Below are 22,107 nucleotides of genomic sequence, written 5' to 3'. Positions count from 1 at the left end.
ATTTATTTATTTATTTATTATTTATTTATTTATTTATTTATTTATTTATGTTTCTAGTTCCATTTTTATCTCCTGGATGGTTTTCTTTAATTACTTCACCTAGGGATAGGAATATTGTAGTGAAAAAAGATAATCACACAACCTCTGTAAGAATTACTTGTGAAGCCTGTAGATTGTATATCTGAGAGAAAATGGTGGCTGAACAGAACCCAGCTGAGACTAGAATAGATGGAATTAAAAGGATGGGAATACTTTAGACAAGAATTTGGAATTGATTGGTGAATTATAGTCTACATGTATCTCATGAGCAAGCATGATAGATAGCTGCTCAAGAGAAGTTAGAGAGCTTGTCTTTGCAAGTTACCATTCTGATGTAGATCAGCTCATTAGAGATGGGGGGGGGCAATATTAACAAGTTACTTAGATACTAAGGAATGGGGCCACTGGGAGTGGGAATGGATTGGTAGATGAATTATGAAATGCTTAGATTGTACACTGCATAATCCATTACTTGGAAGAAGGGGTAAATAAATTATATAATTATTGTATCCTAAGATGTACAATCCACAAATTGGCAGTGAAGAAGGGCTTCTGTAGCTGACAGCAGCCACAGAGAACTGAGTATACCTGAAAGGGAGGCTGGGAATGAAAAAGGACCTGTGGAAGAGAGAAGTATGAAGCCAAGACAAAGGTTTTCTGATCAAAGCTCAAAGCTTAATATTCAGCTCTTTGTTTATATAGGGAAAAACTACAGACCCAACCTTTGTTTCAGCTGGATTATGTTGCAAGCTTAGCAGGCATTCTGCTCCTGCAGGAAACACCCTAGGTGGGCTAAGTTGGAATAAGACTGACTGTGGAATACAATTAAGGTCTGTTTAGCCTGCTCAAGGCTGGGGGAAGGGCACAGTTCCTCCTTTTTTGTTTTTTAAAGATGAGCTGGACTGGGGACATGGGGTACAAGATTTATTTGTTTTCCATGATCCTGTCTAGGGTATAGAGTGGCTAGGTGGCCATTTATGTCTTAGGTCTTGTTCTATATTGCTCCTTCTTACCCATCTTTGACTGGACTACATACATAGCTTTTGATGTATGTGTCTGGCTTAGGTCGATAGGAGCTCAAGAGCAGTTGCCCGTCTCTGACCATTGGCCTTCAAAAGCACACACTTTCCCATTCACACCAAAGCCAGGAAGGGATAGGCACTCAATGCACTTCTTCATAACGATGAATAACTGCCATGGTGAATAGCAGAGCTTGCTGAAAACGATCCTGTGTGAATGTTTAAGATACAAAATCCAAAAGTTAAAAGCAACAAGATTAAAGTTGTCTGCTGGAATGGCCCAGCTATTCAATTCAGCTGCTAATTGGCAAAGACCAAACACAAAGTCTGGCCACCAGGTATATGGGAGGTGGCTTTGAGAATTGATAGAAAGCACCTACTCCCCAGTAAGAGTGGAAACTACACTCCAGGTTAACTCAGCTGGCTGATAGGGTTTTTGAGCCATCTTCACCATTGGTATCATAATTACTAGAAGGCTCAGGCAGCCATCGGGCTCCACTTTCTCTTTGTGAAAAAACACAAACAGAACCTCACCTCATATTAAAACAGGGTTGGGACCATGCCATATGCCAGTAAGTGGATCCTTCCAGTTCACTTAGGCACAAGTATGCCTAGTTGTAGGGTGCCATAGATATTCAGCAGAAAGTTCCTTGGCATCCAAATTTAAAAATTTTTAAATTAAAAAGCATGACTTAAATAATGTGGTATACAGGGATATAATTCCTCCTTTTTTTTTTAAAAGATAATATTGTTTTAAAGTTCCACAATAACTTGCCCTGAGAATTATAAAGAATCCCAGTAATAAGGATAATATTAAATTGTATACAAAACATCTCAAATGCTTGATTGTAATAGCCAGTTCCATTATCTGTTTTAATCTGATTTGGAACACCAAGCATAGAAAAACAATGCAGACTAATTACATTTTTAGTTGCTTCTTGCAACTAGAAATCCTGAAAAGCTGTCAAAAGTCACATGTACATATTTTACTTTTCCAAAATCAGAAATTTGAGTAACATCCATTTGCAGTAATTGATTAGTTATAAGTCCTCAAGAATTAACACCATTTATACGGTACAGGTAGAAATTGAAGACATTTAGACAAGTCTTTACAATTTGACATGCACATACTCTAAAAGTACCAAATTATTGTCTCAAGCTATTACTACTTTGATGATGTAAAGAATGAGATTGTATGGTCAGTTGTTCTATTGTAAGGCCTGTAATCTGCCTGGTATACAAATCTGCTGTGGCAATACTCTGAGGGGTCTGTCCAGACAATCCAGCATGAACTCTTAAATGCCCAAAGACCGTCCTTTAACGGAACAGCACTTTCTCTTAACTTGAGTTGTATTTGCATAAGTAATTGTAAAATTTGAGAATTAGAAGTATCTAAAAGGAACAATTTCAAGCAATTACAAACCATGAACTATATATTCACTATCAGTATACAGATTAAAACCTTGATTTTTCAACATTTCAAAAACAGTGGCTACAGCACCTAATTCAATAATCTGTGATGAAGCAGAGGGAAACTCAAGAGAATAAACATGTGATCCAATTATATATACTGCTTTTGCATTAAGTGAGCCATCTGTAAATACAGTAAGCACTTTCTCTATTGGCTATATACACAAACTTACAGGAAATACAAAAGCATTCACAGAAGCAAATTGTAACAACTTGTCTTTTGGGTAATGATCTTCAGTTTTGCCTAAAAAGTTTGCCATGCAATAGGCCAAATACCAGTATTCTGCAGTAACCAATTTAATTGCTGTTTGAAATAAGGAATAAACATTTCATCAGGTTCTTAAGACATTCTTTCCAAAATACTTTCTTGATTCTATCCTACAATTCTGTATCAACACAGCAACAGCTTCTTAATAGGGTGTTCAAACTTTACTTGGAGATAAAGAAAGATGAATCTATATCAATGGCTACCTTTGCCAAAGAATTGTGTGAGCACATTGAGTAGCAATAACTAACACAAGCAGCCAGCAATCGATTATAGCAGCTTCCTCTACTTTTTGCAAAGCTATTTGTCTCTCACCAGTTAATTTGCATCCCCCTTGAGAACATCAAACAGGCTTAAGTCCTTAAGTACTGAGAAGAAAATACAGAAACTGTCTCATTAAATAATATGGCCAAAGGGGGCCTTCCTGAAAAGGTCTTATTTAGTCAAAAAGCTAAGGGGAGTATTGTGGGAAATAATCCTCTAAGTAATGAGATGACCATGTAGCACAACTCTCAGGCTGGATGTCTGTTACACCTAAAGGAGCCTGTGCAAGAGGGCCCATGTGACTCCAGCAGAATGAAAAGGGAAGGGGACAGAAACTGAAGTCTGAGAGGGGCAAATACTTAGCTGTGTCCTGATAGAAGATGAGAAATATTTGGCAGGCTCTGAGCATGGCAGAAACATGACCTGACTTGGATGCTTAACGGTCACACTGGCTGATGGGTTGAGAATCTCAAAGGGACAGAGCAAAAGCAGAAAGACACTGAAGTAGTTCAGGTAGGGAATGACTTGTTTTGAACAAAGACATTTCCAGTGCAGGTAGAGAGAAGGCCAGATAATGGACATGTTGGAGAGTTGGGCATGAGTACATGGTTTGGGTCACTGTAACTCTAAGAATGGAGTTAAATGTTTACTGAAATAGCAAAGATAGCAGGAGAGGGCTGCCTGAGTGTCCTGTCCACAGTGAATTGATGATGTCCATATGGAATTGGCAGTGGGAGAGATGTGTGAGAAGCAAGAGTCCAGGCCACTGTGATTGAAGTTTTGGACATCAGAATCTATTAAAACTGTAAATGAGACAACCAGAGGAGAAAGTGTTGGTCCAGGTGCCAGAATTGTCCAAGGCAAGCAGGGTAGAAACCAGGAAAGACCGGCGGAAGCAAAGAAGATTCAAGGAGGAGGATGGTGCTACCCAGAAATAGGCAAGAGGAGTGAGAATGGACAGGGAATAGTTAGCTGTGATGGAATATGTGTGCCCTATCACAATAAACACTTACCAAGACTGGAATACAGGGAATCTCAGACATCCACTGGAAGTGCTCCTTGGTCTTCATTCAGTTAAGCAGAGACCGCTCACCCACACAGTCTTATTTTACTACTTCCAAGACAGCTATTTTGAATATCATTAGTTTGTACCAAGAGGAATTTTGGCAATAATCTTAGCCAAATATCTGAGCAATGTAGGGAGGAAAAGCAGTTATCTTCTGTGATATATGATATATATTTTTTATTCAATTTTGGCATAAAAAATGTTTTTAGCCTTTATTTTATGTGTATGCAGTGCCCTCAGGGACCAGAAGAGGGAAGCAGATCCTTTTGAACTAGAGTTACAGAAGCTTGTGATCTGCCATGTGGATGCTGGGAACAGAACAAGGATCCTCCAGGAGAGCATCCAAAGTTCGTAATTGCTGTGCCATTTCTCCAGCTGTCTTCCCACCCCCTTTTGGCTTTTTGAGATGGGGTCATGCTCTTTGGAAAGGCTATTTCAGATCACCATTCTCCTGCCTCAGTTTCCAGAGTAATGGATTGTAATTGTGAGTTGTATCACCTGGCTTTTCGAATACTTTAGGTCTGTCTGTGCTAACTGATGTTTTGAAGAGAAAAATCCTCTTTGCAGAGTTGATCTATTTTTTCCTGTCCACTGTTTCTCTAATCCAGATGGTCTAGTGACCCAGCCGGAACTGTTGGAGCTCAGCATTTCAATCATTTGTGTGTCACAGCCCTAAGGGATCACAGAATTCTGTGATAAGCTGTCCCAGCACATAACACTACTTCCCCAGATGCACTGCACTGTAGTTCATTTGTCTGAAAGAGCATTGGCTTGTACAGTATGGGTTTGTGTCTATCCTTTCCACATTAAACATTTATCTGGCCCTGAGACATCTCTGGAAAAGCACCTAAGAATTTGGTCTTTGTGGCAGACCTTTTCCAAAGATTCATTAGTAGAGGCCCCAAGGCTGTAGCTTGTTTTAGGACCTTATCTTGCTTTGTCTCCCACTTCTATATCCAAAGGAGGAGAAAAAGCAGTTCTCTGCCTTGCAGAAAGGAGTCCTGGATGTCTTTGATACCTACACAGGATCATAGCCTTGTGCATTGTCACAACCCTGGGAAGACATTTGGTTATTTTCATCTTCTTTGAAGTACAGGAAGATCAAGCATGAAACAGTGTATGAGTATGTCCCCTAATCCTGCAGCAGGATTCACTTTCTGAAAACAGGTTGGAGAGAGGGCTTAGCAGTTGAGAGCATGCTGCTCTTAGAGAAGACACAGCTTCTGTTCCTAGCACCCACAGTGGGTGGCTCACAAGCAGCTGTAAGCAAGCTCCACGGGAACAGTCACTCTCTTCTGGCCTCTGTCTTCAGTCTCAGTGCTGGGATCACAGGTGTAATCCACCCACACACCTGAGTTTTCCTGCATTACCTGAGGCTTTGCTGAGAGTGTTTACTGTGTGGATTGATTCTGACTGGCATGGAACCAATTTCCTGAAGGCCAGCATAGTCATCAGTGAAAAAGATTTGGCCATTTTATTGGAAAGCAAGGGGGAAGCCAGATGGCTGGACAATCAATGTAAACTGTAGTCTGTATAGTTTTATAATTACATGAAGAGAAATAAATAGGGTACTGTAAAGAGAAAAGGTGGGGTAACACATTTTAAATGTTACCTTTAAGCCAGGAGCTTCCCACATTAAAGGTTACCATTGTTAGAGACCTGGTTTATATCCCCTATAGCAATTGACATCCGTTGGTCCATAGCATCCATGCGTGTCTGCTGCATATTCACATGGGTGACTGGGATGAGAGGTCTGGAAAGTCCTTTTTCTTTGGTGAGTGATGTGGAAGCTGGTGTGTTTGGGCTTTTGTACTCATTCCCTAGCAGAAGAGCTTTAAAAACCTCTCTTTCCTTGCCTTAGCCCAAAATTATCAGTATGCAGCAATTTTCTAACCCTGATGTGAGTCTTTTAATACTTTCCTCTAGATAATTCATCACAGGAACCTTGTTATAACCAATCAGGAGGTGCTGTGTATCAAGCATGTGCTTTCTAATGCTTTGCTGCACATGATTTCCTGAAGAATTGAATTGTTGGTCCTTGCTGGGGCAAATGCTACATTCCTTTAAAACAAGATCAGTTTGGGGACCTACTCTGTCCTTTCTGTTTAATCAAATTATTTAGCCTAAAGTTAAATAATGAAACCAGAACTTCATATGTGATTGTTTATCTCTCTCTCTCTCTACTTCTGTGTGCTTTTCTTTGGGCTGGTTCTTATTTCTGTCCCATGGTTCTCCTGTGTCTAAGAGCACAGCTGATTTTATAAATCAAGTTGAAATTCTCATTTATTCAAGTAGTCTGCTCACTTACTAAAGAGCTAGGAGGGAAGTCAGCTGTGTTTAAACACACCACGTCGATACTTTCCACAAGATAGAATTTATGCAAAGAGAATATTTAGAAGCATTTTCTCAAAAGTAATACAGGTCCTTTTTTGAGCAACAAATACCTCTGCAAAATCTCAACACGTCTGGACTCCTGCTTGGAAATACTTGTTTCCTGACAGAAACAATTTCTGTTCAGAGCAGTGTAGGCTGTAAGGATAGTCTCAAGCTAAGGAAAAAAAAATTGCTAAAGTTTCAAATCCAATTTTTCCCTCTGCCCAGAGCTGCAGTTTTATATGTGTATACTGCATTTTGACATAAATTTGAAAGTATAAGTAAGAACTCATTTCTTCATTAGCTGCTTAGAGGAAAGTTAAATTCTCATATATTTTCCCTCTCCCCCTCCCCCTCCCTCCCCACCTCCTTCTCCTCCTCCTCCTCCTCCTCTTCCTCCTTCTTCCTCCTCCTCCTTCCTCTTCCTCCTTCTTCCTCCTCCTCCTTCCTCTTCCTCCTCCTCCTCTTCCTCCTCCTCCTTCCTCCTCCTCCTCCTCCTCCTCTTCCTCCTCCTCCTTCCTCCCCCTCCTCCTCCTCCTCCTCCTCCTCCTTCTTCTTCTTCTTCTTCTTCTTCTTCTTCTTCTTCTTCTTCTTCTTCTTCTTCTCTCTCTCTCCCTCTCTCTCTCTCTCTCTCTCTCTCTCTCTGTTGTTGATGTTTGGTACTTCCAATTGTTTTTTTGATTAATAACTTTGTGGTGTTAGTATGATTGGGAAATCTTAAAGTAGAAGTTATTTTTCCCTTGGAAATTGCACTTCATATCTTTGTTTAGCTTCCAGGGCTATGCTGGGGAATGTGAGGTTTTATTTTTAGCTTGAAACAAACTATGATGTTCAAGGCTCTTTGTAGATTTAAATGTAGCTCACATCACAACAAAGGAAACTGTGAACTTGTAACATGTTAGAGTTGGGTTTTCTGGTAATTTGTTCAAAACCTTCCCCTCCCAACCCTCTGTGCAATATGTATATATTAGCTGCTTAGAGGAAAGTTAAATTCTCATACATTTTCCCTCTCCCCCTCTCCCTCCCCCTCCCTCCCCTCCTCCTTCTCCTCCTCCTCTTCCTCCTCCTCCTTCCTCCTCCTCTTCCTCCTTCCCCTTCCTCCTCCTCCTCCTTCCTCTTCCTCTTCCTCCTCCTCCTTCCTCCTCCTCTTCCTCTTAGCATCATTGTGACACTGTTCTGTTTTGGTGAGTTTTTCCTGCAGCATGAGATGGCTGCAGGACTTATGAATCCCAGCTCTTTAGATCTTATGTCCATAGTTCTGTTCATCTCTTACACCCGCCAACCCCTACTGCAGTTCAGACTTCCACCCACCAATATGTGCTTAGTTGTCATTCATTGTCTCTGGAATTATGTTTAATTGGCCCACTACCCAGTACCAACTCAACAGTGAAAAGCTAAAGTCATGTTAACCACATGGACCTATTTTTATCAGTGATATGAATGAAACCGCCCGTCTGATGTGTGCCTGTGTCAGTTTGCTGTGGGCACCAACCAGCCTTATGATCTGAGTGTTTTTGAGGAAGCACTCTGTTCTCTTGTCAAGAACCTAACATTGTAGAATAATTTCCAGCTGCTTAGTTTTTATTAGTGGCTCCACAGAGTTTTAAAATCTTCTTTAAGGACCCCTTTATAGTAAAATTTACTCTTTTTATAATTTAGATATTAGGTAAATATTTGCATGGTTAAATTGTTCTGATTTTTAAGATACAAAAAAAATTTTTTTTTCATAGGATGTTTTTGGCAGTACTCCCAGTTTATAAAAATGGGACCTGTATTTCGGTATATTTAAAATGGAGATAAAAGCTGTAAAGTGCTTAATTTTAGGCTTCTTTTAGGAAAACCTGAACATTTTGTTTTGACTGTGTCTGCCTCACGATACATTTTTATACATTAGGAGGTTGAAAGTGATCCTTCTATAAGTCTCTGAGTTTAGAAGCGCCTGTGATATAGTTGTCCTGCTGGGATTCATGGAGATTTTTCTAAGACTTCGTTTTTCATACACTGAACATCTGTGAAATGTAAACCTTGGAAAAGCTTGTTTAAATGTTAGCACTGCAGAGCGTCTGATGTTATTGACTGGTGATTGGTTTTGTAAAATAATTGAAATGAGTTATGAAACTGTCCTGCCTGGCACACGAAGGCTGGAAATGTATTTTCTCTGAGTAAGTGGAAAGCCGGCGCACACATCCACAGTGTCCATGCAGGACCAGCTTCTGGGTATAGTATGTAATTACCATTTTAATGACCCTGCATGCTAAAGGGCACAAGTCTAGGAAAAGTTAGAACATTTACTTTTCATTGAAGTCACTTATTTGTGTGTGCGGAAGTCTGTGGTGATTTTTGTATAAATTCCTGAGCTGTTTCTTCCATTTTAGCTTTGGAAATAATGTATTTCTTTTTCTCTTGGCTGTTTTTCTGTTTCTTTTTTCTTTTTTGTTTTGCTGGTTCCCTGTCTATGTCTTACACTCCATTATGCTTTTTGTAGTTTCCCATTGGTTTCTGCTTTTGTTGCTTTCTTTGTATTTGAATTTCTTGGCTATTTCCAACTATCATTTACATAGAAACTTGGTGTTTTATGTAATCACTTCAAAATATAGCTTCCTGGAATCTGCCTTCTGAAGTAGAGAATGTACGTTGTGTCTTGTGTTGAGAGAGCCTCACAACTATTTCTGTCTAGATCTGATTTCATATGGGGGGGTTGTCTATTATAAATAATTTTTGTTTTCCTGTCACATTGTAAAGTCACAGAGTATAGTAACTTTGAATAATAAGGTAGTTGCCATAGCCCTCTCTGCCTAGAACAGCATTTTTTTTCCTCTAATGTGTTTTCTTTTGTATTTCTGGATTCATAACACTTTTTATAGCGACAAAAACAAGCCTCATTGTGTTAAGTGCAATTATAGTATCCTCTCTGGTTGTTCTGAGAAGTATTATGTTGTATTTTTTACAGTTTTAATGTTTTCAATCCTATTTCTCCGGGATACTATTTTATCACTTAACTATTTCCATATTTCTGTATATTTGGGTTTCTTTGTAAATTATTTTTACTGTTAATATTGATGTATGCAATTGTGGACTAGAGATATGTGCTGTCTCCTACAGTGCTAAAGCTTATATTAACACAAATGCTTCTCCATTCCATACACAAGCATTAAATTTGATACTCTTGACTACTATGTTATACAGATGCAGTAGGATTCAAGTTTTGAGAATGACCAAATTACAACTGCGATATATGCTAAAAGTCAAATCAGACATTCTAAATCTTTCAAAGAGTCCCAAGATATTAGTCAGGATCCCATGTTGTAAAACCACTAAACTAAACGATAAGTGTGTGAGAATAGCCTGGAGTATCACAGAGGATGAGGGGCTTCTTGAGGCCAGTGGTTTTGTGTTTTACAACTCACCTTAAATACAGAGGGACATAAATGTTTACTTGATTTTATAAACAAGAAAGATGAAGAAAAAAACAGAACCTTTCTATTAGGAAAAACCTTTTAATCTGTGAAGGAAGCTGCTGCATTTCATTGATAGTTTCTTTGTGTTAAATTGTAGCAGGGGCTCATCCTTGTCCCTGTCACTCCTTTGTGACACAGAGAGTGTGGCATTGTGACCTCATTTCATTGTGGAGCATGGAAGTCATGCTCCAGTAATCCCTTTTTCTTACAGCCATCTACACTCAACTCCCCTCCCAGAGTTGCTGGGGAAACTGAAACAGTTAACCCAGGCCAGGTGCTTTGGGTAGGGCCTGTCACCTGGTGAGCTCTCAGCAAACCCATCTACTGCCACTGATGCAAGTGTGTTTTGGTACTGATATAATCCAGAGAATGAGTCCAGCTTGGATGGAGAATCCACCCTTTTTTTCTGTATGACATAAACATTTCAGAGCTTCTGCACATGTGTCTGAACGTGGGCTCCTTCTACTTCAGGGTTTTTCAGAACCATTGGTTAATTATTTAGAAAAATAGAAAGTTACAGCCACATTTCTCAGACTTGATGTCATGATTACACCTGAGTGATTCCAGATGGGATTTTTAAAAATTAAGTATAAAGCCATGCATCCCACTTCTTAAAATTTAAAAGAATGTAAGAGAATATTTATCAGACCTAAGAAGAGCAGTTCTTAAAGAAAAGGGAGAAATCAAAAACAAAGTTACAGATTCCAACACTCAGTTTAGGATCACTTTAAAATTGGTTCATTGTTGAGAGAATGGTGATTGGGAGAATGGTGAACACGTTTGGGAAGTGGGCTCACCTGCTTGCTGACCTGTATGTAGGATGATGGACTGACTCAAAGCTTGATTGTGGTCAGTCAATGGCAGTGACAGAGAAAATACAAAGGCAAAGACCCATAATGAAAATACCATTCGATCTCACAGTGATCCAACAGTGTAACAGAGATGAACAGCTTTACACCAGCCACATTACCAAGGGTTTTAAAGAAGGGATGAGAAGCTGCTGCAGGAGAAGTTTGCCCACAGGCCTCATTGTTAGAAGAACCCACTTGCAACAGTGTATCCTCATGAAACCATAGGTTACACATACAGCCAACCGGGAGATATTAAGTAGCCATTTCACATTACAAGCAGTTCTCTTTATAGTCACCCCTTCATGGTTAATGTCTTTAAGCAGAGCTTGTGGAGTTAGATGATAGATAGGCTTGTCACTGTGAATTGTCACTTCTGGAAAGTATTAGATAAGCATTGTCCTGCAGCTGCATCCTACTCTGATGTCACCTTCCTACTGTAATAAAACCCGCTGTTCCTTTCAAAGACACAGACTTCTAGCATCTGTGGATAGGCTTCCCTGGAAACAAACCTGTTTATAAAAATGTTGAGCCCATTACAAAACTATGAACTTAAGGAAAATACGTTTTGTGTAAAACTGTTCCTTTACCCTGAATTCCTTGAGAGAGTTCTTCTCTCTCTACTTCCAAAGCCGCCCTGCCGAGCAAGGGGACTGGCCCCGACTAGATGCTGTGTTCCCAATATTTATCTGAGTAGAAGCTCTGCTTCCTTTCAGTTTAGCCGCATGGTATTTAGGCTCCTTTTAATAAGAGAACTGAGAAAAATCCAAAGTCAAGAAGTTCCTAACTACCAGCCCCCCTTTTAAAGATAGGATGTAGTCTCCTAGAGACTCAGCCATGGGGTGCTGACAGGCATTTCCAACTAGGGGTTGGAAATCACAAGCCATGGATGAATAGATTCTAGAAAAATCTGGGTTTGGATGTTTGGGAGTGTGTGTGTGTGTGTGTGTGTTTGCCTGAACAAAGATCATAATAAGAAAGATTCTTATGATTAGATTTCATGCTTTGTTAACTGTTGATTCTGAGCTGAGAATTTTTCTTCCTGTTGTCTTTACATGTATATATGTATAAATATGCATAGGTATGTATATGCATACATGTATGTATACATAAAAGTGTCTGTGTAAATAATACATACACATTTATGATGGAGAGGTAACGTAAGTAAGTTAAAAAAAAATCATCAGACTGGAGGGACAGATGCTCTTGAAAATTAAGTTTGGCAACAAAAACTCCATGCACTCCTAGAAGAGACTGTAAACAGAAACTCCATGCACTCCTAGAAGAAACTGTAAACAGAAACTCCATGCACTCCTAGAAGAGACTGCAAAAGGAAGAATGACTTTGCCTTTCTAGTGTGTTTCCTTAAAATGACTTGTCAATAGGCATTTAAAATAATTGTTGGTTTATGAATTATAGCACAGGAGATAGGGAACGTAAGGCCTCATGGAAGTCACACGCTGTACTACACAGTGACACCTCCCACACACCCCCCGCCCTGTCTATATATTTAAATCTGGCTCTCATTTACTGGTTCCTCCTCTTACAAGAGCCCATTTAAAATTGATTAATGAGCCTCCAGATGTGCTCTTCTCCTTTCTGAGAGTCTGTACATGGGAATCCACATGCCTTCCCTAAAGACCCACTCAGATAGTGGGGGCCACACAGTACAGTGTGGATGTGTAAGAGACATGCAGGAGTCTGCCATGGGCCACGGCCATGAGTAGCCTATCTTCAGCTGCTGGTGTTTATCAGTATTTTAAGGTACACAAAATGAGCTCCCCCGACCCCTGCCCCACAGAAGACTTTTGAAACTTCAGAGATACATGGCTGGCATGGCAGGGCAGTACTTCTAGTCTCTGTTCTTCACTTCCCATCTCCAGTCTTTGTGGATCTCCTACTCTTCAGGACATGGCAGCCATCTGCCCCCTTCTCTTCCTGTTTTTTGTAAAAGGAGTTTTGGGGCAAGGTAGTTCCAGAACAAGGTAGTGCTGAAAAGCTGAGGGTGGGACTGAATTCTAAGGTAACAGTCACTGGCCCGTGTCCTCTGTTGTTCCCCTTAGTTCTAAGAGCTTTTCTGTACAGAGATCTGTCTAACTTCAGGTCTGTGGTAAAGTCCCCACCTGTTCGCTTTCGTCTTTGACGTTTTCAAAGGTGACACAGAGTGGAAGTGGGTTTGCAGTTGCTGCTGCTGTTTGATAAATTCTTAAGTACCTGTTCTGTGTGAAGCATGGCAGAGCAGGTGCTGCCACCCATCCCAGGGAGCATGCCACCGTCTTTTTCATAGTCTTACTTTAGAGATCTGCTCGCCCTCTCTCTTCCCTTGCTTTCAGTTTCGTGTTGATAGCAGGAGTAAAAATGTCAGTGGGTTGTAAAGACCCGGCTAGGTAAGCAGTTTCTCAGAAATCAGGACTTAGTTGCAATTTGTAGACCTGAGTTTTCTCCAGGTTTAGCTGTGGGACTTCATTTGTGTTGGATGATGCACGTACCCAAAACTTTTAGTGACTTCTATACCAAAAAGAACTGTGAAGGGATTGGGATCATGGGAACTGCAGTTAGAACTCTGAGATGCCAGCATTGAGACTTTGTAAGTCACAATCCCATCACTGATGACAGAGTTGGGGGCACAGATAAGTAGACTGTGCTGGTTTAGGCGGAGGCTCTGGTCAGAGTCCAGTGTGCTAACCCCCGGGCACATGGTAAGCATCTGGGTTCCCTGGGGCATGCTGGAGGACCAGGTTCTTACGAATTTCTAGTGTCCTGGGAAGAGAGGAGCAAAGGGTCCTGTACAGCTTTTCCCTTGAGCAGCTCACAGGATGCTGGCTTCTCTCCCATTTCCCCTGCTGGGTCAGGGTGTTCTGCTTCCCTGTGCCTTACTTGCATCTCACTCTTTCTATGTGACACAAGCAGGTTTTACAACTAGTCCTGTTCACTCCCTCACTTTGCCTCTGAGGGAACTCTGGGAGACTCTTTCTCTTATGAAGACGTTTCTCTCAATTAACATGGGGTTGCCTCAAAATCAGTTATTCTTAGAGAGTCACAGAGTGACTTTTATTGTTTATTGCAAATATATTTGCTGATTTATTTTATTGAACTCTGACTCCATAGGCATCTCAGAAAACTCCATATTTACACATCTTTTTTAAAGACTTGGTTTCATGTAACCCAGACTGGCCTCAGACTCACGATGTAGCCAAGGATGACCCTGAATTCTTACCTCTACTTCCCAAATGTCAGGATTACACATATACAACCCAGGGCTATGCTAGGCATTCTGCACGCCAGGCAGTACTCATCCAAAGTGTTTCCTCCCCAGCCCTGGCTATATTACTTTAGTATTAGCTTTCTTTTGAATGCTTTTATTTTTCCAAACCCAATGGGAGTAATTATTGACTCCCCATGCAGTCCCCAAAATTCATGTATATGTTCTTTCACTTTTGTACCTTGTAGAAAAACTCTAAAAGTAGTCTACATCATCTTCTTTTTAATTTTTATTACATTTTGTTTATTTCATGTGTCTGTGGATATGTGTGGATGTGCACATGCCGTAGCCTATGTGTAAAGGTCAGGGGACAGTAGAAGTCAGCTCTCTCAAACTCTCATGTCCGTTCTAGAGATTGAACCTGCCTCAGCAAGCGCTGTCTCACCAGCCGTCGATATCCTTTTTGAAGCAAATATACTTTTACACAATTACAGGATCCTTGAATTTCATTTTATTCTGTGGAGCTGATTCAGAAGGATTTTAATAGTTGGCTTGGGGAGATTTAAATGTTTAGATGGAAATACCCTAAATGTTTTCTTTTTAAAAATGTATATTTTTTTTATTTGTAGCTGGTTTTAGAAGAAGTTTCCGTCTTAGCAGAAAAGATAAGAAAATAAATAAGTCCATGTATGAATGCAAAAAGAGTGAGCAGTATGACACAGCAGATGTGCCCACATATGAGGAGGTGACACCCTACCGGCGGCAGATCCATGACAAATACAGACTCATTGTCCTGGTTGGTAAGTGTTTGCTTTGTAAGGATTTAGATTTGAAGTTTACCATAGTTGAAGCTTTCAAGCTAAAATTCCCTTCATCCTGAGCACCTTGCTTATTCTCTAGAGTGAAGTGTTTGTCTGGCTGTGTTTGGGATTGGCCCGGTGCTCTGGAGGCCTACCTCATAAGCAGCCTGCTGTGCCATGGAGCCTCTGGTGCAGATGGGCTAGGAAATTCACTGCGACACAAGAAGCATCTAGAGTAGTAAATCTTAACATATTTCTTCATGGATTTTTTTTGTTTTTTATTTTTTTTAATTGGGTATTTATTTCACTTACATTTCCAATGCTATCCCAAAAGTCCCCCACATGCTCCCCCACCAACTTCCCCACCCACCCACTCCCACTTCTTGGCCCTGGCGTTCCCCTGTACTGAGGCATATATAGTTTGCAGGACCAATGGGCCTCTCTTTCCACTGATGGCCGACTAGGCCATCTTCTGATTCATATGCAGCTAGAGACATGAGCTCCGGGGGTGGGGGGGTACTGGTTAGTTCATATTGTTGTTCCACCTATAGGGTTGCAGTTCCCTTTAGTTCCTTGGGTACTTTCTCTAGCTCCTCCATTGGGGGCCCTGTGATCCATCCAATAGCTGACTGTGAGCATCCACTTNTGTGTTTGCTAGGCCCCGGCGATATTTGAATATTTATTGAGTATTTGAATATATGATAATGAATATTTGAATATTTCTAAGTGAATGCTTGAGTATTTGTTAATGATGGTCTTTTCAGTTCATTTTGAGGCAGTAGCCATGGTGTAAGCTACACCTAGTTACCATGTAAGTTAACATGCTGTTACCTACAGCAGTTAGACCATCATGAAATAGGTTCTAGCAGGTTTCAAACTGTTTTAAGATGTGGGGAGGTGTGTGGTTGAAGCACAGAGTTCTTGCCTAGTGTTGGGTTCAGTCTTGATACTGTAAAATTCGAAGTTTAGACAGACCATGTCTACAGTGGTTGGCTTGATTCATATTAACATAGCCAGTGTCTTGTGCAGCCTTTCCTGACATGACCTTCCCCCTGACCTTATGTTCCTCCACTCCTGTCCCTTACTATGTTTCTTTTAAAATGTGATGAGAGCTCGGTCAGCTTCCAGGACTGAAGCCAGTATTGCAGAAGTTAGGGGTAGAGGAGCATAGTGTCTCTTGTTAATTCTTACATTGTAAACTTAAGATGACAGTTTGGGGAGGAATGAGGATAATTGGAAGGGTGAAGAATTGGCCAATTTCATAAGGAGACCATCCACACAGCACCCAGGATGTGCTCATGAATTATCCTGTGGTCCTATGTGGAGGCTACCTGAGACCCACCATCTTCTCTCCCCCATTGCCCTTGCTACAAGCATCGAGCATCCTCCCTCCATTCCTGTCCCTCTCTTTCTCAGCCCAGGAACAGTGCAGTATGGTAAAGGGGGAAGAATCATGGCTGTGTCACTCCTGGCTTGCCAGCCTTCCAGCCATGCATTACTCTTGGAGTTATCATGCATGGTTGCTTTGCCCTTTCCTTTGGGCACTAAAAGGAGAAAGAAGGAGCCCGGGCCAGTTTTCTTCTCCTCTAAGCACCACCTATAAAGCTGTCTCTGCAGGGGCTGAGAGAGAAAGGGTACTCGAGCTTGGCTTGAGTCTGTGTAGTAAGCCAGAAAAGAGAGAAAAGAGTCAAGGTGTAGAGAGCTCTTGAGGATGGTAGATAATTCTGCAAAAGAGACAGGCTACTCTGGGGTTCCTCAAAAGGGATCAGGAGCAGACAGACAACCCCTGGGATTCTCAACAGAGATCAGGAACAGGCAGCCAACCCCTGGGATCCTCAACAGGGATCAGGAACAGGCAGCCAACCCCTGGGATTCTCAACAGAGATCAGGAACAGGCAGCCAACCCCTGGGATCCTCAACAGAGATCAGGAACAGGCAGCCAACCCCTGAGATCCTCAACAGGGATCGAGACAGCAGAGTTCAATTATATACTACTCAGTGGCAGAGTGCACAAGCCATCCCAGACCTTTCTTAAGAGAGGACAAAAAAAAAGGCAGGATACCACATTAACCTTCCATCACTGAAACCAAATACTTGAGATAGATAAGTAATAGAGATAAAAAGCTCCTTTTGTTTCACAGCCGTAAGCACCAGGAGCGTGGCACAAGTGGAAAACCTCGAATCTGCTCCCAGATAACCGCTTGGCGTCCTAGCACAATGCACCCCCAAACACAACGTAAAATGACCTTGTCCTATACACTACATCTGAAATATGAGTTAATTTCATGTGACCAGGTGGCATTGGGCCCGTGAGAGACAGCACACCGTGGCAGAGGCATTTCATAGAGAGAATATGATACACGCTGAAGACATCTCTTCAATCTCGGTGATGTGTGCGAATAATGGGTATATGGTTTAAAATCCTCCTCTGTCCTCGGTTAACTGTCGTCTTTCCTGACTGCGTGCTGAAGCTGTGTTTCCTCCGCCTCTGTTACGTGTGCAGGAGGTTGGGAAGACAGTGCTGTGCCTTCTTGACTCTTACCCATGTTGTCAAGGCTGTTAGGTAAATATCACTGGGCAGATACAGACCACTTTCTCACAATATGCTATGCTTAGGCCCAGTGTTCAAGAAATCAGATTCAGCCAAGTTGGTGCCATTCAAAAATACTGCGCTGGAGAACCATGAAAGCTGATCAGAAATTCTTGATTTTTCACTTCTTTGTGTAAATCAAAGTACTTTAGTCCCTGATACCTCACAGATGTTTCTGCTAAATTCCCTTCTGCATTTAAAAATATTTAAAAAAAGTGTTAGGCCCAAATGCTGGGGCATTTACTACATTGTCCTATACAACGCATCATATTTCATCTTTCGTAAAAGCTGACTTTTCAAAAGTAAAATAATAAAGTCAAATGCTGTATGTGAGCTTGTGGGGAGGATGAGGATAAAGGTGTGGTCTAAGGAGCCACAAAAGCCCTTTTGTGGCTTAAGCGAAAATGAGGTAAAAAATGTATTTTGTGGATGTTCAGACAATCTGTGATTTGTTCTGTCTGGCTCTTCAGCACAGGGAAAAAACTAAAAAATAAATCGCTGTATATTTCACATTTACAACACAAGTGGTCAGTATGATGTGGTCCTCCGCTGGACTGAATCGTGGGTGTTGCCTGAAGACTACTATGCAAAGTGCTTTGAGTAAATAGACGTTTGTAGAATGCCATCATTTTCTCCCAAAGTCATAATAATGGCACATTTGCATAAGGCAGAGTAGAAAGCATATGCTTATAACTGGGCTGCCCCAGAGCTGTCTTTGTAGATATTTTAAAACCAAAAGTTACAATCAAATTTATGAGTGTGTGGTGGGCTTAAAATTATCTTGTGTACAGGAGACGAATATGATCTTTATTAGCAGCACGGTTGGCTTCTCATGCCTGTAGTGTATGTGAAATATGTATACTAGGGTTTCATTTCTGGCATGAGAATTTCTGGCTCATTTTTAGTAAGCAGGCACTGTACTGAGCACTGGTTTCTTTAGGTTACAACAGAAGCCTTTGTCCTCCAGCCATCTATATTCCAGTGGGAGAAGATGGACCAAAAATCTGTTTATGGTAGCAAATGCTGATGGTTTTGGCCACTTGTGTGGCTAATGGATATGGATATAGAAGGTGGCTGGTGGTGCTGGTTAATGCAGTTCTGAGTTCGAGAGTAGCAGAGAATGGATTTTGAACGAGATCTTGTCATCCCCACTGAAAGATCACCTTTGGGAGAGTTAGAGAGGAAGGAAGTTACTGTTACCAGTGTCCTTTGCTTGCTAAGGAAGGTGACTCTGTTGGAAGGTGACCTTTGACTTGTATTTCATTCTCGTCATAGCTGGGGTAGAAAGTGGGGGGTGAGGGGTTCACAGACCTGCTTATTCTCATTTTCTTCTACGTTTTTGTTTCCTGGTTTGGCATTGGCTTTATGAATTGATCCTTCAGTAAGAGCACTTTTCTCCCACTGTGAAAGTGACAGAAGAAAGGAGCTCTGGTTTGACTTATCATGAACATAGCTCTTCTCTATAATGTCACTCTGGAACACTACACTCCAGCCACTGTCTGATCGATCTGATCATCCAGTAGTCACAGATCAAATAAAATAGCATGGTTGTTTATATTTTATTCCTAGAGCAATAAAAGAGTATTGCTATAATATGATAAATAGGCATTTTATAGCATGTGTGATCTGAGAGATACCTAAGGGGTTGGTTGGATTTATCTTGCAATAAATCAAATGAATGGATGTGGTTTTTTAGGTAACAATACAATTTGGGTTCCTATGGTAGACTCCAGCAATTTTGGTATTTTTCTCTGGATAGTGAAGAATAACAACTCTGGCCAAGTACAATAAAAAAAAAAGAAAGAAAAGAAAAGAAAAGGAAAGGAAAGGAAAGGAAAGGAAAGGAAAGAAAAGAAAAGAAAAGAAAAGAAAAGAAAAGAAAAGAAAAGAAAAGAAAGCCAGCCTGTAGGGAAATGTGGATTTTTGTGTGAAGCAGTGCAAGTCCACTGGGGTTGCACACAGACTAGAAGTCAGATCCATGCTAATAACTCTCTCTATAATAGACTAGTTTTGGCTTGTGCCAAGATGTACAGAGAGCAAGAGAAAACATAAATAGTACTTGACTAGAGCAACTCATGTCCTTCCAATATTCCACTTAATATTGGATATAAATCCAAATATTAGAAAGAAGTACAAACAAGAAGGCACTTTATCATCAGTGTGATACTGTGATGGCTGCATGATTAGTTTGGGCCTCCTGTTGACTTATCTTTCCCGGCATAGTTACTCTTCTATTAGATTATTAGTATGATAAAGCTCTATCATCTATAAGGCACTATTCATATTTAAGTTATTAAATTGAATTTGACACTCATCAGCCCTAAGTAACACCACAGGGGCTGGGTATTGCTCAGTGGATAAAACACTTACTAAGCTTGATGTCTGAAGTTCAGATCCCCAGCCACCTACCCCATGCACACACACATGCACATGCATATGGACATGCAGAGGGGGAGGGGAACAAACATATATACTTGTAAAACACACATATACAAAAAGGAAACAGTACACTAATATTATATGGCACAAATCAAAATCATCTTGTGTTCGTCCTCAGATTGTGAAACATACACATGTATGTATGTGTGTATACAATATTTCACTGATTTCAACAAAAACTATTTTCACCATAAACACATCATCGTTGTCATTAATTTTCATTCTGAAATAGCACTGCCAGATAAATAAGTAGATATTTGACACTCCAATGTGCAGTGAGTGATGAAGGTGTAGCCTGGCAGTGTGTGTTCCCATGAACACATCCTTCTGGCCGTCTTGCAGAACACCACTCTAGTTCCATAGCACTACCCCAAGCTTGAAACATCACCTGGCTTCATATTTTCTCATTCTTTTGGCATTTTTGGTTTTTTTGGTGGATGTATCTGTTTCTGATTTACAATGTGGCTCTTTCTTGAAGTTCTTTTGTAGAGGGAAAGCCATGTCAACTGTGAACAAGTTTTGAATGTATAGTATGCTAAATTCTGATACAAAATTGTCTCTATGAAATGTCTGTTGTAGGGGATAACCACATGCCTGTAAAGCAGAGGTAGCCAGATAGAGTTTCCAGACCAGTTCATGCTGTACAGTGAGAGCCTCAAAACAAAAATGAACCAGAAATAAAAAAAAAAAAAAGATGAAAATCTGAAACAAACATGAAGCTATGACATCAAAAGACTTGAGGTTATTGGAGAGGAATTGTCACATTCATGGGACATTCTTATATATTCATGAACATATATAGTAGATATATATGTTGTTATTCACCTATATAGTCTTACCATTCAGGGTCAGAGTCAACCTGGACTACACACAGTTAGACCCTGTATTAAAAAACAAACAAAACTAAGGGAGGAGTTTTCTATCATTTTATTGATGCTTTATTTACATGGCTGTATTTCCTTAACTGAAATAAATAACCTTTTAAAACCAAAAATCACATTTTTGCCTGTTTTCATTAAGGTAGAATAATTAAGTTGAAATTTTATTTAATCACATTTTCCCAAGGACTTCTAACAGAGGTCTGATGTCAATGGTGCTCTTTCTTCCCCCAATTTTACTTTGTAAATTTTTACAGAATGCATTTATTTTTTATTTGGCTAGCCAGATTAATCTTTCTCTGCTTGAGTGTTTTGCTTGAGTATTAGCATCTCTGCATGCAGTGCCTCTCAGCAACCAGAAGGGGGAGCTGGAGATTGTTCTGAGCTACATTATGTTACTTGGTAATGTAGTTACTGAGAACCAAACCCAGGTCCTCTGTGCTCTTAATCACCAACCCATCTCTCCAGTATTTATTTATTTATTTATTTATTTATTTATTTATTTATTTATTTTTAACAGTGGTTCAAACTGCCATTGGTTCTTTATTGAAAGTACAACCAGTGAGGATTAAAAAACAGTTTCAGAGAGAATTGATAGTAAAGCCACCAGCACTGTGTCTGTAAGCAGATGAACACTGTATGTAGTTAATATATGTCCAGGATCTCATAGAACAACATAGGCAACAGTAATAGTAATATTATTAATAATAATTGTAATTGTGTATGCATGTGGCTGTGTGTATGTGTGTGTGTATGTGTGCTCATGTGCTTGCGTGTACGTTTGTGTATGTATACATACACATTTCCCAGGAGAGTCAGTGGGCAACTTTGTGAAGCTGTTTTACTTCTTTGACTGTATATAGTTCCAGGGGTCCTGGGAGTCAGGATTATTCCACCATCATGGCAAGGAAGCAACAAGAAAAGTGTTACCAAGCTGAGAAATTATTCTTTTAGAAACAATGGTTATTTACAATAATAAAAATTTAATCCTTACCTTTATAGATTTTTGCAGTTGTATTTTTTCACTTTAGAAAGTTATATATTTAAATGATGGAATAATAAGAGAAATCAAGGGAAATTTTGATTTAAAATATGTATCTCACATTGGTCATCTAAAAATTGTGAGTATATTCTTTTCTTTTATTAGATATTTTCTTCATTTACAATTCAGATCCTATCCCGAAAGTCCCCTATACCTTCCCTGCTCCCCAACCTACCCACTCCTGCTGCCTGGCCCTGGCATTCCCCTGTACTGAGGCATATGATCTTCGAAGACCAAGGTCCTCTCCTCCCTTTGATGGCGGACTGGGCCATCTTCTGTTACAAATGCAGCTAGAGACACAAGCTCTGGGGGTACTGGTTAGTTAATATTGTTGTTCCACCTATAGGGTTGCAG

The 22,107-nt window shown here is 40.3% G+C and overlaps 1 protein-coding gene across 3 annotated transcripts in view; it reads left to right on the top strand.

Moving 5' to 3' along the window:
* The window catches only part of Mpp7 (membrane palmitoylated protein 7), a 278,049-nt gene that overhangs the window by 207,428 nt on the left and 48,514 nt on the right, over window positions 1-22,107 (top strand). For all 3 annotated transcript variants that reach the window (XM_029472156.1, XM_029472157.1, XM_021150579.1), the window contains one exon: window positions 14,634-14,804. In XM_029472156.1, coding sequence (XP_029328016.1) covers window positions 14,634-14,804 — 171 coding nt within the window. The remainder of the gene's footprint in view (window positions 1-14,633; window positions 14,805-22,107) is intronic.

The sequence above is a fragment of the Mus caroli genome, chromosome 18 (assembly GCF_900094665.2).
Source record: "Mus caroli chromosome 18, CAROLI_EIJ_v1.1, whole genome shotgun sequence".
NCBI lineage: Eukaryota > Metazoa > Chordata > Mammalia > Rodentia > Muridae > Mus > Mus caroli.
Note: the sequence above shows the minus strand (reverse complement) of the source record. Positions and strands in the feature narration are given on the sequence as shown.